The sequence below is a fragment of the Fusarium phalaenopsidis genome (genome assembly GCF_050370095.1).
Source record: "Fusarium phalaenopsidis strain FUZ10S chromosome Unknown contig_32278, whole genome shotgun sequence".
In the NCBI taxonomy this organism is placed as follows: Eukaryota; Fungi; Ascomycota; class Sordariomycetes; order Hypocreales; family Nectriaceae; genus Fusarium; species Fusarium phalaenopsidis.
The window spans coordinates 2,638,087-2,654,533 of NW_028145417.1; the positions used below are offsets into that span (position 1 = coordinate 2,638,087).

The following is a 16,447-nucleotide window of genomic DNA, read 5'->3' on the forward strand; positions in this document are numbered from 1 at the left end:
TGGAAAAGATAATACCCAGACAGAGAAAGATGTGAAAAGGGGAAAATGGGATTAAACCTAGTGAGCACTTGCAAAAACAAGAAACTAAAGTAAAAGATAAGACATTAAAACTAAGTAGAATAATCAGATCCATCCAAGTGATCTTCATATTGCATGGCAAGGTATCTTCGTATGTATCCATTTCCATCAAATCATGTTCTCGTAGCCACACATGTTCCAAATATCATGTACCATTGTCGATATCTGGGAACAAGCTCACCAAGGCATCAGCAAGCCAGCTCCAGCAAGCATACCAACGGCCACCGCGAGAACCGGGGCAATTCCCTGAGCTGACAAAGTAGAGGCCGCATTTTCATCATCACCGCTCTTGTTGTCATCCTTGTCCTCGCCCTCGCTTCCACCTTGCTCCTTTGCCTTTGCAACGTCCGATTCCTGGTAGACAAGGACGACCGCAGGATACACCGTGGCAACCACCCAATCACCCCACCTCTCTTCCTTGCCCGTTACATCGGCAATGGCTACTGTCGTGGTGGTGTATTTCTCTGTCACTGGCGCCACAGAGTAGACCCCTTCCGTTACTGGAGTGCCCTCGACTGTGTAGACCGTGGTGATGGCGTCTCTTGGGTAAAACGCTCTGCAAACTGACTTGTAGTCGAATGATTCATGAGGGCCGAGGGCGGAATTGCAGGCGCCTCCGGCAACACCCGTATATCCACTATAGTTGCATTAGCTTAAGTGCATTGTTGAAAAGATGATTTGACTTACCTTGGACAGCAGTACGCAAGAGTCTCAGATGGCTTCAAAGCATTGGACCAGAGTTCTTCGGGGCTAACCCACGGCTGCATTCTGCCAGTATAGCCATCAAGCGGATCCTTAGTAAAGACACCACTCGCATCAACCGAACTGGTATTCCCAGCAAGAGCAAACGTGCCAACCGTGCTCCAGCCCTGAGGACACACCAATCCGGGAGAGAAGTAGGGGTACCATGCCTGGATGGGGCGTTCCCAGTACGAGGTCACGTAGTCATCGTATACCGAACCAGAGGGAATGCAATCCCCCACGTACCCGCCTTGGCACTTGGGGTTTCCGAATTGTAGGGCGAGGTTCGATGCGTTGGCGTAAAAGATACGGTCAGTCGTTTCGGTGGCGCATGATGACGGTGCTGTGAATGTTGTGGTGAGGGGGCCGAAGTTGGTGATGGTGTGGCCAAAATATTCTGTGAGTGACGGCATTTTGGCGGTGGTTTTTGTGTTCTGCAGTTGATCCAGAATTTGGGAGAAAACTTGGGGCACTAGGGATTAAATAAAGAGCCTTATAGCAAGGCCAAGCATTTATCGTACGCTCAAGGTCTACTATACGATGCAGACGGTCCGAGTTGCCAGGTCCTTTTAAGAGCCCAACTCTTCTCGCTGCACAGGCACACCGCAGGGCTAAAAGGGCCTCGAACCCGGCGATTTCTGATCAGAGTAAGGCGGAGGGCTTGGGCATTGACTTGGAGAGGCACAGTTGGGGAATATTGTGCTGCCAAGACGTTCGAGGCGCGCAGGGTTGCAGTAGGATTCACGGAGCTGTCACCGCTTTTAGAAAGGTCCGAAGATCATGACATGGGTGACTGGGGTATGAGAATCAAAGAATGGTAAGGCTATATTGTAGAATAGAGAGACGGTATCAAATGCAGCGTGTTTAAGCTGATGTATCGTAACTTGAAGTAAATAGTCTAGTCGTGATATTACAAACTCATCAATGTATCCAACTCCTAACCATGCTCCCAAACGCTCCCAATGAATACCCTTGCAAATCAAGTCCGTTACGACCTTAAGTCGTCACAGCAATTGCTGTCGTTGTCGACGATGCCATCATCAACGCTTGCCACTGGCACATGCAGCTCAAGAGAGCCATAAGTGCCCATTGTGTGCCCAGCTCCCCCGTAAGACCGCTCCCTCGGAGCTCAAACGTTCCAATCTTTGTCTTGTTCTTCCAGCTAATACTGCCGTCGGCCCATACGGCGACAATCTCCTTCCCATCGCTCGTGAAGCCATCAGGGCGGTCTGGTTCCTCGCCAGAAGCTTCAGCGTCGTCGTTCGGGTCGTCCACAATGTTACCAATGCGTACCAGCTTCCATCCCCACTTGGACTCTCCTACGCTCTTGACTTCGCTGCCGTGGGAGCGTCGCCATTCGAAGCGTTCAACGTGTCGGTTCGCGCCCTCGCCAACCTGTAAACCGAACCAATATCTCTCAGACTTCCTGCTCGTGTGACGCAGGATCTCGACGCTCTCCCCGACGTCGGTGCCAGGGATGGCAGGGAGTTGAATATTGAAGTCGACCCTCCAGCCGTCTGGCTTTGCGCCGCCGAGGGCCGGGGAATCGGGATCGGGACCGTCGTGCATAATCATCTTGCCGTAGAAGCCTTGGGGAAGAGAAAGGCAGTAGATGGGGTCCTTGTCAGGCTCGCCGAGGTGGACGATGATCTTTGTCCATGACTTTTTGTAGGCGGCGCGGATGACGGGAGGGACGCCCCTTTGAGCGGACTCGAGGGACATTTGCGGGGAGGGGATTTTTGAGTCGCCGTGGCCCATTGTGAAGGTATTAATGTGTGTAGATCTGAGTTGCTGGTGTTGAAGACGGTGAGAAGGAGTCTTGGATATCAACGTTTCGATGATGCAAACATACTTTCTTCTTGACGGGGTCGTAAGCTCTTAAATACTGAGAGCTCGAGATAAGCTCTTGAGCTCTGAATTCCAATGGAGCGCTCCAAATGACCAGATGTGGAAGTGAAAGTGTTGATCGTCAGCAATGCCCCAGGATCCCAACTCCGCCCCAGGGGATTTTCAGCCCTGGGACAGGGGACGGGACGCTCTGATTGGTCGAGTCGGGGTACGCGCCATTTAAGCTGATCCTTGTCGATCGACCCAGTGTCTGAGCTTAGTGTGGCTGTGATAGCTTCACCAAGGCGGAGTTGGTTGGGCTGAGGGTATGACCTCATCGAGCACGATAACGAACAAAAACATGCAGGTAGATAATCACTGTACTCAAAACGTCAGACACGTGAAAGAGAGATGGGTCACAGAGCAGTGGATTTTGATGCTGTCATGTGTTGATTACTGTGGTCTTTGATATTGTGCCTGATGCTTTCTTTTGGAGACGTCATTGATAACAACAAATTGATAACCAAGAGCCCAGTTTTTTCGATGTTGGTGTGAGGACCCAGTTCTCCTTCGAAGTCGTGATCCGATACCGTTGACATCGACAATGTAACAATAATGTGTTCTGTATTATAGTTGAAGCCCGGCCCTCGATAGGATAACTGAGCCAGAAAACCGGCAACGTAACAAGTATCCAGTCCGCCAAAATATCCGTATCAGCCACATATAGACTCCCGTCTTTAACCCCAGGGCCTAACCCGCAGTCGTGGGGTAGGAGTCAGAGGGGGCCCTGGGGTTAAGAACCACCCAACCCAAGGCAAGCCAAAACAAGCCAAAAAAAATATCCTCCCTCTCCCCCGTCATGAGGTCAAACGGGGCACCTTGGGTATACCCCACCTCCTTGGAAGGGGTGGTTGAAGCTGAAGAGCGCCTGGAAGCTGTTAGCGAAGCCATGCTCAAGAATCCTGGATGTACTCACTTCTCCCGAAGAGTTCGGCGCAGAGCGGGTTCGCCCCCCAATGAATGGGGACGGCAGCAGGCAGAAAGAATGCGGGAGGCCCGGCGTGTGAAGAATCGCCGAGCCTGCCATGGCCCTTCTCTTTCTGCCCGCAACCGTCCCAGGCCTGAACATGAGGCCCTCCGGGGTGTCTATGGTAGAAAACACGGTTAGCTCTCGCTGTCTTGGTCACAAGAATGGGGGCAATCCTCACCTGCTCACGAGGAGCTCTTGCAAGCCTGCCGGGGACCGAAAACATGGCTCGTAGGGAGCCTCGTGCAAGCCTGTCCAGAGCGCCAAGAACGAGACTAGTGGAGTGAGGTTGATCCACGGGGTAGCTCAAAGACTTTCATGCCCCTTCTATTTTTGCCTGGAGCTGCCCCATGACTGAATGCGAGGTTTGCAGGGACGTCTATTGTAAAACATGCGGTTAGTTATCGCTGAGTGAAAAAGGTGGGGGATGTCCTTACCTAGCTCACGAGGAGCTCTTGGAAACTGGTGCGATGCAGAAAACCTAACTCTTATAGAGCCTCTTGCAAGCCTGTAGGGGACCATGAATGTAGAGTTCTTGCAAGCCTGTCCAGGGCCGTAAATGTAGAGCCTCTTGTAAGCGCGTCCAATGCGTCAAGGAAACGATGAGTTTGGTGTTGCTCTGGGGGTGCAGCCCAGGATTGTGCGGCCTAGGAGGGCCATGTGGTTTTGTGATGATGCATAGTACGCGAAAGACAAGGAAAGGCAGATGATTAGAAAGGAAGAGAAGGCGGTGCAAACTTGGGCAAGGCCATGTTGATGTTGGGTAGTGGTGCTTGTTTGTGGAGGGAGATGAAGGTGGAAGGGAGAGAAAGCGGGGGATGTTTTTGCAAAGGCAGAGAAATTGGCGTGCGGGAGATTCTAGGCGAGGATTTATGTCTGTATCGATGCTGATTCACTGCCCCTCGGACGGTTTGCTCCGTTGTGCTGGCCGCTTGCTCAAACGCCAACTGTATTTGCCGATTCCATTTCTACCACTAACCTCGTTTGCCTTTTGGTCCCATTTTGGAATTATAAAGATTCGTATTATCCCTTTATTTCCCTTGATAGGCATTGAATCAGTCACGATGCATTCTTATATACTCTCTTCTTTGCTCCTCTTGAGCTCTCTAGACTTGTCACCTCTTCACACACACTCTACTTTCCACCGATCGATCAAGCTGCCAAGATGATGTTTTAGGGATGCAACATTTTGCACACAGACGATGCCGAGTACTTTGGCCAAGTTATTGACGATATTGCTCGAGAACTTCTCGCCTACGCTGAAGGAGACGAAGACCGGACCTTTACCATCTGGCGCCCCCTGATCGAGGACAGGGAGCTTGTCGCTGAGATGCTCGGCAATGGCTTGCTCGATGCCATTCTGGAAGAGATCGTTGCTCGCTACATGTCTTCTCCCTGTACCCTCGGAGCTGGACGCTACACTTACATCCTGGCTGTCGTTGCTGCCATGAAGGCTGGCGCCATCATTGCCCCTGTGCACTTCGAATTCGCCAAGGCGTTCACACCACACCTCGTCTCCCCTTTTCACCAACTTCAAGTCCTTACCGCCTGTGAGGAGTACAAGAACAACGGCAAACGCTGGATCTTTGAGGCTATGTACGCGAGAACGCTCTCTCGTCACAAAACACGGGGTGCAAGAGGAGATCCCAGGCTTGGAAACGGCCTTGGGTAAGTATTCCCACCCTTCTGCTTCTCAAACATGAACTAATCCAAGTCTATGCAGACACTCGGTCGACGAACTTCCAACGAGACATTGTTGCAGCAAGACGTGCATCACCTGTGGGAGTCCGAAGCCCCGTATAATCTGCGAGGGCTGCAGGATCTTTCGTTACTGCAGCAAGGGCTGCCTCGAGCACGACAGGAAGCTTCACAAAGAGACTTGCCCTGCACGGCCATACGATGGTTCTTTCGGGACGCAGTGGTACTTGGAATGATTCCTCTCATCTTTCCATCTGACCTACTCCTGGGTATGTGATTGATTTTCTCCGATGAACCATGACAGTCGCTGATACTCAAGTCTTGGCTTCCATCCCAACAAGCCGTTTCCGAAGTACCGAGTCGTGTCTCAGAGCATGAAGAAGGAACGTGGGCGGAATATCTGGAGCAGGCGTGGAGAAGAGGGAACAGAGTCGCAAGTTGAGACTGAAAAAGCAGTTCTTGTGACGATCTTACGTCCCTTTTTATATCTCAAAAGAGCTTTAGGCATAGGAGAAAATATCACAGGTTTCAAAATCGAAGCATGTCAATCTAACGCAAAGTAAAGGGGCCACACTCAGCACTTTGTGCATGCCCCCTATCACACAAATCTTGTCATTATGGATGTGGCCCAGATGCTTCCTAGCTGTGATAACCTCGACAGACCTCAGGTACTTGGATGTGTTGCTCCTTGGGTAGCTTGACAGATCGTCGGCTCAAACGTGCGCCAGATGATAGTCAACCTGATTGACTGTCCACTCGCTATTAAAGAAGTATTTTTATAAGCTAAAATCAGCTTTCCGGGCTCAGTGCGCTGTTGGCGGTATTCGGTTCTTGCTAGATCTTCCGCATGGTGGCCGGGGGCTTACATCTTTAGCCCACCAAACGAGGTGCCAAAAGTAGCATTCCGATTGTAGAACAAGGTTGGATCAGGCACGTGGTTGGGAAAACCAAGACAACATTGTTCTGAAAATAAGTCAATGGCTCAGATCATGTCTCGATTTTCGACGGAAATATGTGTAGATGGTTTTTCAATCGTCAAGGCCTTGGTTGAAGCTGGTGAGAAAGCTCGATGCTGCGACTTGTGGTGTTTTTACATCACGCGTGCAAGGGGGAAACACTGAGCTTGGGCAGTTTCTGCCATTGGGCGACAGGGGGGAATGCTCTCCTCTAGCATTCGCACCAATGGTGTTTCAATTGTCCAGCCACCTTAAATCGCACACTGCAGGGAAGCCGATTGCAGCACCCATTCATTATGTCGAAGGCCCAGGGCAATCTTTGTGAGTGCAGGTCAGACTCTAACAAGGTTCAACTGTCAAGCCAAGATCCAACGCTTGTCAACAGCCAAAGAAACGGTTCCATTGACTCTAATTCAACGTCATCCACTAACCAACGTCCTTTGTCATGCAGCCACATTCCAAACGACCCGAGCCGAGTCCAACGTGGTAGCATCAAGGCACGTCACCCATTTGCGTGCGTTCCATGCGGTCCATCTCAGACAAACAAGATGCATATCGGATACCGGCAGCCTCCGCATGAAATCTCCCCCCTCCCCTCCCTCACAAGCTTCAATGTAAAGATCGAAAAAGAACCTCGGGACCAGGGGCACCATCACCAACTTGCGGGGTTACGGGGGCCACTAAACCTCCATTGGCGACTCATCCCGGATGGACCGGCCCAAAAGGTCTCCTTACCCATGCCAAGCTCCGGGGGAGCTTGGACGCGTGGACGAGGGCGAGACCAACAAATAAATAACGAACCCACCCAGGACAAGAACGGCAGCTCGTCTCTCAGCTGCATCTGATCTGCTCAGCTGGCCTCGTCTGCAAAAGTCTCGTGTTGTCAACGTCTTCTCTCGCGCATCAAAAAGACACGTCCATCGCTCTCTCACGCGACACTTCCAGCCTCTCCCTTCAAAATGCGTCCCTTTACTCTCCCCTCGGCTTTACTTGTCGCCGCCGCTCTCGCCCAGAAAAGCAAAAATGTGGAATGTGCCGATGGCTTGTACATGGTTGTCGCGCGAGGCACAGGCGAGGAGAAGGGCGCTGGCATCACTGGAGAAGTCGCTGAGGATGTCGCCGACCGCGTCAAGGGTTCCATCGTCGAGCCTCTCGATTATCCAGCAACGTTCCTTGACCCAGCCTACGATGAGTCTGAGGCTGACGGTGTCAAAGCCATGACCGAGCTTCTCACCAACTATCACAGCTCATGCCCGGATGGAAAGATTGCAGTCTTTGGCTACTCTCAGGTAAGTCTTCTGCCCTCGGTACAACCTCAACAATGTCTAATGCCATGCAGGGTGGCCAAGTCGCTACAGACACCTTCTGTGGCGGAAGCGGCGGTAGTTTTCCAGATAACAAGCCCATCTCTACGGATCTAGTCGAAGACAGCGGTGAGCACCTCACGTTGACAAGCCGCATGCCGCAGTAACTAATTGAAGCAGTCGTTGCGATCATCATCTTCGGAGACCCGAGCCACGTGGCCAACGCGTCGTACAACCAGGGCACCGGCGAGAAGAACGGCGTAAGTCTGGCCGTGTGACACCATGCTATAGTCTCCAATGGCTGACTGAATTACAGGTATTTGCCCGCACCAACATTACGCTGTGCGAGGATCAGTACACCAAGACTGGAATTATTCGCTCCTACTGCGATACGGGAGATACGTACTGTGATCGGGGTAGTGATGAGGATGTACATGGAGAGTATGTGTCCAAGTATGGCGATGAGGTGGTCGAGTATGTCGTGGACCAGTATGAGAAGGCTGTTAGGGAGGGTTCTAAGAACACGAGCACGGGTACGGCTACTGGAACGGCTACAGAAGCGGCTACGGGAACCGCGACTGGATCTGCCTCGACTGCTTCGGAGACCGAGTCAGCTGCGACTTCAACACCCACAGCCACAGCCGCTCCTGGCAATGGTGCTGCTGGATTGGCCCCAGGCCTTGCTCTGGCAGCTGTCCCTGTGTTCTTGGCCATTTCAGAGCTGTTGTTTTAAAGTAGAGTAGGGCGAATCTTTTGGATATAATAGATGTTTGATTTACATGGAGCACCTGCTAAGACAACCGCCCCTGGATGCCGCAATTCCAACTGAGAAGGCGTCAGAGTATGACTCCTGAAGGTTGCTTTGGTAGTTTCGATGTTGTTTGGGTAATACGATGCAATCGTTGGGGAGAAGGTTGCCGCGCATTAGCCCCTGAATATCCGTTCGATTGCCTCTGACGCTAGAGACTTCAACGAGACAGCGAATTCGTTCATCAAAGTGCAGTGTAGTGTCGATAGGAGGTCTGCGCACCCGATCGGCAGTCGTTCTGCCTCGTGGTAGAGGTAGTGTAGGCGCACCTGATGAATGCAAGGTGCCGCTAATCTTGACGACGTCTGAACGGTACGGGAATGTTTTCGAAGCCTGTTTCGCATTTTGATTTGAGCAAGGGGGAGGATTCGGAGGTAGGAGAGAGGGGGAGTCTTGAAAGTCAGTTAGCAGACAACCGTAGGGGGTTTGGAGCGCACAGTAGACCCGGAGTAGCTTCTCCGGGGAATTGCATCGGCGAGATAGAATCTGAGGCACACATATGTCCCTGGACAAGCCTCAGGAGTCGATGCAAGTACTTCTAGTGGCAATGAGGGACGGGCATCCAAGAACACGGCCTTGCTTGTCACAAGTGCGTGTCGGAACGGTATCCGGTGCCCGTACAATCGATCGTAGAAGCTTCGAGCACTTCGACCACTGGAACCAGAGCCTCAAACGAACGTGACCTCCCTCAATGTGTGCCCGTAGAGTCCCTCAGCCACTCGCCACATGACCTGGCACACGTATGCCCCCCCTCTAGCCTCACCAGCCTCGCCGTCCCCTGAGAGGCTCGTCCGAAGAAGAAGCCCTGAGGCGGCAGCCCTAATCGTGCGAGCGAGTTAGGGCTAGATGACTGTAAACGAGGCCATACAGGTGCATCTACCTCCTTCCTCCTTCTCGCCCGCACAAAAATCTTCCCACAAACCTCATTTTCCCACCTCGCACACCAACATCATGGTTTTCATCCTCGACGTGCTGCATTTTGCGCTTCTCCTAAAACCTGCTTCCTCTTCACATCCTCCTCGCCTGTTCCTCTCTCTCCGGCTCTCAATCACTGCGAACACCACGGCCCTGGACATCTCCTGCCAAAGCCAAGCTGATCACCAGGTCAAGACGATGGTAGGTGCCCGATTCTCCTTGCCTCGGTCTCCGTTGTGACAACATAGGTAGCTAACTAGATAGAAGGAATAGAAATTCTCGTCGCTTGCGCTCATGAAGTGCAAGGGGTTTACACCCCGTTGAAAAGCCATAGTCATGGCTAGAGGCCCCCGAGAAGCTCCCTCACAAGGTTCGTCTCGCGATGCTCTCTGCTCCTTCTGCACATACTCACACCCTATCGCGTAGACGGCTGCCTCCGGGGAATGTTAGAAGACTTCCCCGTCAGAAGGGCTACTGCGGCCCCTGTGACTGCTCGGCTGCTGTTTGCCCTCTTCAAGTCAATCGACAAGGCCTCCTCCGTTTTCGGCCTCGGCAGACTGTGACTACGGAGAACCATCCGTCGTTCCCTCTGGGTCTTTTTGGTTTGTTTTAGTTAGTTTTGGTTTGCCTTGGTTTGTTTTGGTGTCGGCAAGCAGCCCTCTCCCATCTCCCTTGATCACGGTAGAAAACCTCGTGGCGCACTCTTCTTCCATCCGCCTCTCGCCCATGGGGCCCACCCACTACTCGTTTCAGGGGGCTCCCGCCGGCTTCTCGGGGATCATCCCCAGTTCGATACCGAGCCCCAGACGACTGAGCGTTTGCTTGCCTTTCGCTTCTCACCCGCCGGCTTCTTGTCTACAAGGCAACAGGGCATTTCATGATACGGTAAGAGCTCCACGACGTGTAAAGAGTTCTACAGCATTAACTGGCAGCCAAAAGCCATTGTCCATCCGCACATAATCTCCCCGCTTGGCACTCGGTGCCTCAGAACGCCACCGCCGGTGCCCCATGTTCCCATCACCGTTCCCGGGTCAGCCGGTTCAGATGCCCGCGGCGCAGATGAACGCCAACCCGTACGTTGCGAACACTCCTCAGGCTTCTGCTTGGTATGCCTATGTCCCAGTTGTGCCACCTATGCAAGTTCAACAGCCAATGCCCGTCCCCGCGTACTACACTCAGTACGTCCCTGGCGGATACACGCCGCCCAGGGGCCCCAGTTCGACTATCTTTCTTGGTTTGTTTTGGTTCATCTTGGTTCATATTAGTTTGTTTTGGTTTGTCTTGGTTCATCTTGTGTCATGTCTCTTTCCTGTTTCCTGTTTCCTCTTTTGTTTTGGTCTATTTTGGATTCCAAGAGGGTCGATAGAGGTTGTGCGACGTCTGCCAGAGATGTCTACCATCGGTGGGATGGCGAGGCCTTTGCTTCGACTGTGTTCCCATGACGGAGAGTGAGAGGGGTTATATCTGGCCTCCTGGCACGGCGAGCATCGGGGAGACCCTGGGTCTCCACGACTCCACACATGCCTCCGGTGTGGAAACGACAAGGAATCCGAAAAGACATGCGAGGGCTGCTGGGGCTCCCAGCCATAAGAGTATGATGGCCCTATTATTGACGAGTCTAATGGGACCCTCGACCCGGACTAGGAGGCCGGGTCTTCGGTCGAGACCCTCAACGCAGGATCCGTCAGTGACAATGCTACCTCGTCTTTCAGTCCCTACTTTTCTGGCAACCAAAGAGTTGTTACCTATTATATGACAAGCCAGCCTGCGTTGCCATACCCATTCTTTCCTCATCCTGCCGGGATGCCCCAGGCTCCCTAGCCTCAGTCACCCATGTTCCCTGAGCCGTTCTCATCTCGGTCTTCTGGCTCAGTTATCCCATCGAGGCCCGGGCTTCAACTATAACAAAGAACACATTGCCGGTCTCAGCTCAGCCAGTTCAGATGCTCGCGGGGCAGATGAACGCCAGGATCCCAGCAGCAGTATGCTGCCTCATCGTTCGTCCCCTATTCTTCTGGCAACCAAAGCCAACCTGGATATACTGGAGTTGCCGCTTATCATATGACGATTGAGTCATCAGCCACAACAGAAAAAGACACAGTTATCAATACACGACGGCATGTTCCCGGCTCTGTTCCTATCTCAGCCAGCCCCGCTGCCCTGACCATGTCAACCGAAATTGAAAAGGACGACCTGAAGCAGAAACGCGGTGTGCCGGTCAACGGTCAGGCCCAAGCCGACAGAGACAGATTGCCGTACCGGGCAGACCAGAAACTGTGGCTGCTGGCCTCTTTGGGAGACGTCATTTATACCAGCAGCAACACCAACAATCATTCCTCTCGCAACATCCCACCCGACCAACATCCAACTCATCTTAGAGTCTTGCCAGATTACCTCAAGAGAAAGACACGCAGAGATCCTTCTAGCGCGGCTACAACAGAACATGAGCATAGTACACATTGCACATCTACCACAAACGCAAACAACGGTGATGACTGGGAGTGATGGGCCAATTGGATTGGGGACTTCAGGGACGGATTCACTGTTGTCAGGGATAATGTACGTTGTTGGTTTGTCGGAATTGTTGAGTAGAGCACCTCCCTTGTCATAACGACAGTGAGTGTCAGGCATTGTAGCAAAGGACACAGTTATCAACACAATATCAACATCAAGCCTAACTGCATTGTACTACATTGAATCATTGTTTTGCTTGTGCTTGATCGTGTTGGTGCCTTCTTCGACCGGACCTTGCCGCAGGTCGGGCAAGTGGAGAGGGATAGCCAGGATGCGTCGAGGAACTCGACTGGACTTGTATTCTTCAACTACCTTAGGTCCGTAGCACATGGCTTTAACAAGTTGGAATGAACAAAATGTGAGTATAAGTACGCTGTAGGGAAGGGCACCGATTGATCTACGACCCTGCACCATGTACGGATCCGTGGGTGGTATCACAGTTGCACGGGTCGCGCGCCGCAGTGGTAACACTCTTCGATTGCCGTCTCAACAAACTCTCTCCTGCAACCAAAACGATAAAAATAGCACTCTCCAATTTTATTTATCTTCCAGGATTTGAATCATTACCATGCAGAGTGATTGTTGGATCCTGTCCCCTTCACGCTTGACGCTTGTTGTCAGGGTGAAGACGAATGGTTGGCGCCAACACTGGATAGAGTCTTCTCAGGAGGGCCAGCCCATTCAAAAGGAAGCATGTTTTTGAATTCGGGGAGCGAGAGAGAACTTGATTTAACTGCAAATTATTTTGCTAGTAGTTTCCAATGTGTACGAGAGACAGAATGGTTGCCGTGGGTAGAAACAAAGTCCAAATTGTCATGGTGTAGGGTGGCCCACGACCAAAAGAGACCAAGTCTTAGTAGACATTCTTTAGTATCCGGCCATCACAAGTATCTAACACGACAATCCTTTGATCTAGAGCAACTACATCAAGACGCTCTCTTGAGTCTCCCCTCTGCACACCCACCAGGGACCCCAGGGACACGCCAAGTGTGGATGAGTTCGAGGCCGGCAGCCTCCAGAATCTTCTTGAAACCCTCTTCCGTTCGCTCCTTGCCTCCCATCGTCATAACAGCTTGGTCAAGGACAGCAGAAGCAAAGTCTGCTTCTCCCACACGTGGGGGTAGAACCATCTCGCAAATGAGGACTCGAGAGTCGGGGGACATTGCTTCGGCAAGACGGGAGAGGATTCGGGTGCTGGTTGGGTCGGCGTAGTCATGGAGGATCATGCGCATGAAGTAGGCTTTGGCACCTGTACCCCCGTGTTAGCTACGGGCTTGTGCAACTGGCTGGTACTTCACCTTTGATGGGCTGTTCTTCCATGAAGTCGTGTTCGACAAGCTGGACACTTTCAGGGAGGTTCTCCTTGCTCTTGGCAAGCTGAATAACCTCTGGGCGTTCCTGTAGTACACAATTCTTGGGTGTGAGATCGGGATGAGCCTCCAGGATCTTGTTAAGAACCACTCCCTCGCCGCCCCCTACATCGACAAGCTCCACGACCCCCTTGGCCTCCTCTTCAACAGTATTCTTGAGCGAGCTAAAGTCAAAGTGACCAGTCACCGGAATTGCAACGTCAATGCCTGACATGCCAGTCTGGAAGGTCTGAAACCGCTCGGGGTGCTGCATCATGATGCTCCAGACAGGAGTTCCCTCTTGCTTGTAGTAGGCAGTGTACGGGTTGTATAGGGGGTCCTGGGGTTCTTCAAACTTGCCCTTCGAGACAAGGTAGTCATCAAAGTTGTGCATGTGCTTGAACCATTCGTCGTACCTGGGGGTTTAGATTCCGACCAAGGTGCCCAAGTTTCGAGAGAAGCTTACATGGCGAGGAACAGGTGCCCAGGGGCAGGCTTGTCCAGGATGTAAGCGAGAGAGAACTTGGTATGCTTGTATTCTCCGCCATCAGGCTCAGTCTGGTCGAGGAAGCCGGAAGCGACTGGAGTGGGCTGTCAGAACGGGCGGTGAAGGGAAATTCGAGATAACAACTGACCGAGGACGCGTCCCATGCGCTCTGGAAGACGAATGTTAGTCGAAGAACTAGTGACATAGGTATTAAAGAAAATCAAACGTACCAAGGAGCGAGTCTTGCACGCCGGTGGCCTGGGAGAGGTCTTTGAGGGATATGGAGCCACTTGCGGGGACAGCGTCGAGGACCTTGAACTTCATGAAGGTTCGGATAGCGACCAGCTCTGCGATCTACAAGCAGTATAAGCGATCGTCTGCATGTAGGAGGCATGCAATAGAGTCTAATGGGTTCTGACTTACGTTGAGGCCATGGTAGTTGGGCTTCTGGTCTGGCGTGATGAGGGCATTTGTGAGCGCCCTGGCTTTTTCCAGAACGTGCACACGGGACATGTACCCATTAAGGTCCGGAGCATCAGAGTATGCTTGGGCAGCCTGTGCAAGGCCATTCACAAGGTCGTTGACTTCCTGTTTGCTAGGGAGGGCCATAGTGACAAGGTAAACGCAGCGAGAATAAAGGGTATTCTTTGTATAGTACGCTCGTTTGTGTAACAAGCAAGTATAGGTTGGTTTTTTAGAGATTCTATAGGAGAAAAATGCATGGCTAGGCCCCTGTGGTCCACTGAAGCAGGGCTGCTGGTCCTGGCACTGGCAATACTGCTGCGAGCGGGAGGGGTTTTCAAAAACGTCCCCTGCAGGCTGCAGCTCCAGGCTCCTCCTCCATTCCGCACCATCTCCCGCCACAACACGCGGACAAAACAACAGCTTCGAAGCTTCACTATTTAAACCTGATTCAAGGGAGAAATCGCTCGTGAAAACATGGAGCCGAAGAAGCAGCCCGGTACTCTCTTCCGGAGCGTCTCGCGCATCTTCCGTCGCAAGCGCAAGGAAGATGACCCAAACAACGACAAGAAGAACGGAGAGGCGAGTTCTTCTGCACCTGCTAACGTTGTATCTGATCGTCCTGCGCACATTCGGATCAGTGAGTTCATGTCGGTGATTCCTCTGACTGCTGAGGTCACCTACATCGAGCCGATCCACTGGGTTGACTACGAGCCCCGAGGCATGTACCCGAACAGCATCATGACGCGTCACTTGGCCGAAATTGCTCAGGAAGTTCGATTGAAGCTCCAGAAAGACGCCAATCATGACGACACCTGGACTCAGAGCCAGGGCTGGGCACTCCGCAACAACGTCGAGGTAAGTGCCCCCTTGTTGTTTGTTGTTGACATCGGCTAACCTCTCTGACAGCTCGTCAAGCACGACCTCGGTCACTGCAAGTACACGATGCTTCTGGACAACAAGTTGCACTTGTCTCCCTTGCCCAAGTACCCCAAGACCATCCTCGATCTTGGTACTGGCACTGGCATCTGGGCTGTTGACATGGCCGAGCTCTATCCTTCTGCTCGCATCATCGGAGTCGATCTCTTCCCACTCCAGACCAAGCTTGTTCCACCTAACGTTCGCTTTAAGGTATGCTGTCAGACGAGGCCCAAACCCCTTGTTGACCCTCCTCATGCTAACCTGACCAAGATCGACAACGTGGAGGTCGACTGGCGCTGGGGCGAGTCCATCTTTGACTTCATCCACGCCCGTGAGCTCACCATGACGATCTACGACTGGCCCAACCTCATCCAGGAGGTCTACCGTGCCCTCAAGCCCGGCGCCTACTTTGAAGTCTCTGGTTTTGTCCCCGACTTTCGTTCCGACGACGGTACCCTTCCAAAGGACTCTGCTTACGTCAAGGTGGGCAAGCTCAACTTCGAGATTGCAGAGCAGCGAAACGTCTCGGGCTAGGAGCCTATCCGCTGGAAGAGATACCTCGAAGAGGCTGGCTTCGACAACGTCGTCGAGCGAGCTCTCAAGCTTCCCATGGGTCCATGGCCCAGTAACCCTCATCTCCAGAAGATTGGAAACTTTGAGCTGCTCAACTGGCGCGACCAGGCCATGACCACTTTCAGGAACATGTGCCAGAACGCTCTTGGTGGCGATCAGACCTACTACCGTGAGATTCTTGCCCAGGCCGAGACAGAGGTCTTGAACCCCAACATGCACAGCTACATGCCCTTGTAAGTCACTTGCCCTCTTTGCGCCACAGAGCTGACCAGATGTCCAGCTACGTTGTCTATGGTAGAAAGCCTCTGGATGCTAAGCCATGCGGTCCACGACCCGAGAAGCCACCCGTCGTCCGCGAAAAAGTCTAGTGGATTGGTTGGGAAGACGGGGAGATCAAGGGCCTTTGCTGGCCACCAGGTGGTAATGATGACCCACCCATGATCTAACGGCAATCTCGCACGATTGGTTCGGAGAGGCAGAGGCTGAAAAGGCTGAAGGTGACTCTGAAAGGCGTCTGTATTCACTACGGACATGGCCAGAGATCAGCGGTCTTATAACGATGGTCTCCCCCAATGACTCAGGGGCAAAGGATCTGATTTTTGGACGACAACTCCCGAATGGTGTCTACATTCGCTACGGACACAGGCAGATACTGACTGATCATCTACGGATGACGGTATCTGCATTTGACTCGGGTAGCATCACGGAAGGATCTAAGTTTTGGACGGCAACTTCACTGGCTTCGAGGAGAGACATGGTATACAAGTCAGAGTCGACCCTCGGCTGC

General features: G+C 52.5%; 6 protein-coding genes across 6 annotated transcripts; 3 read left to right on the top strand and 3 right to left on the bottom strand.

Annotated features, from left to right (window-relative positions):
- Positions 1–255: 255 nt before the first annotated feature.
- Positions 256–1,232, bottom strand: LRP88_01442 (uncharacterized protein; the record flags this gene model as incomplete). The annotated part of the gene is made up of 2 exons (XM_083238125.1): positions 256–715; positions 766–1,232. The coding sequence occupies 2 exons, from the start codon at positions 1,230–1,232 to the stop codon at positions 256–258; spliced, it is 927 nt and encodes a 308-aa protein (XP_083106630.1).
- Positions 1,233–1,683: 451 nt separating this feature from the next.
- Positions 1,684–2,577, bottom strand: LRP88_01443 (uncharacterized protein; the record flags this gene model as incomplete). Its single annotated transcript, XM_083238126.1, has 2 exons — positions 1,684–1,702; positions 1,850–2,577. 2 exons carry the CDS (start codon positions 2,575–2,577, stop codon positions 1,684–1,686), a joined length of 747 nt encoding a protein of 248 aa, XP_083106631.1.
- Positions 2,578–4,862: 2,285 nt separating this feature from the next.
- LRP88_01444 (uncharacterized protein) lies at positions 4,863–5,345 on the top strand (the record flags this gene model as incomplete). Its single annotated transcript, XM_083238127.1, has 1 exon — positions 4,863–5,345. One exon carries the CDS (start codon positions 4,863–4,865, stop codon positions 5,343–5,345), a length of 483 nt encoding a protein of 160 aa, XP_083106632.1.
- A 1,941-nt stretch (positions 5,346–7,286) lies between these two features.
- Positions 7,287–8,364, top strand: LRP88_01445 (cutinase-domain-containing protein; the record flags this gene model as incomplete). Its single annotated transcript, XM_083238128.1, has 4 exons — positions 7,287–7,616; positions 7,667–7,760; positions 7,812–7,891; positions 7,948–8,364. 4 exons carry the CDS (start codon positions 7,287–7,289, stop codon positions 8,362–8,364), a joined length of 921 nt encoding a protein of 306 aa, XP_083106633.1.
- A 4,430-nt stretch (positions 8,365–12,794) lies between these two features.
- LRP88_01446 (O-methyltransferase-domain-containing protein) lies at positions 12,795–14,313 on the bottom strand (the record flags this gene model as incomplete). The annotated part of the gene is made up of 6 exons (XM_083238129.1): positions 12,795–13,117; positions 13,167–13,633; positions 13,684–13,798; positions 13,853–13,873; positions 13,935–14,058; positions 14,128–14,313. The coding sequence occupies 6 exons, from the start codon at positions 14,311–14,313 to the stop codon at positions 12,795–12,797; spliced, it is 1,236 nt and encodes a 411-aa protein (XP_083106634.1).
- A 330-nt stretch (positions 14,314–14,643) lies between these two features.
- On the top strand, positions 14,644–16,028 carry LRP88_01447 (S-adenosyl-L-methionine-dependent methyltransferase; the record flags this gene model as incomplete). The annotated part of the gene is made up of 5 exons (XM_083238130.1): positions 14,644–15,024; positions 15,076–15,297; positions 15,358–15,570; positions 15,622–15,893; positions 15,941–16,028. The coding sequence occupies 5 exons, from the start codon at positions 14,644–14,646 to the stop codon at positions 16,026–16,028; spliced, it is 1,176 nt and encodes a 391-aa protein (XP_083106635.1).
- Between the last annotated feature and the right edge of the window lie 419 nt (positions 16,029–16,447).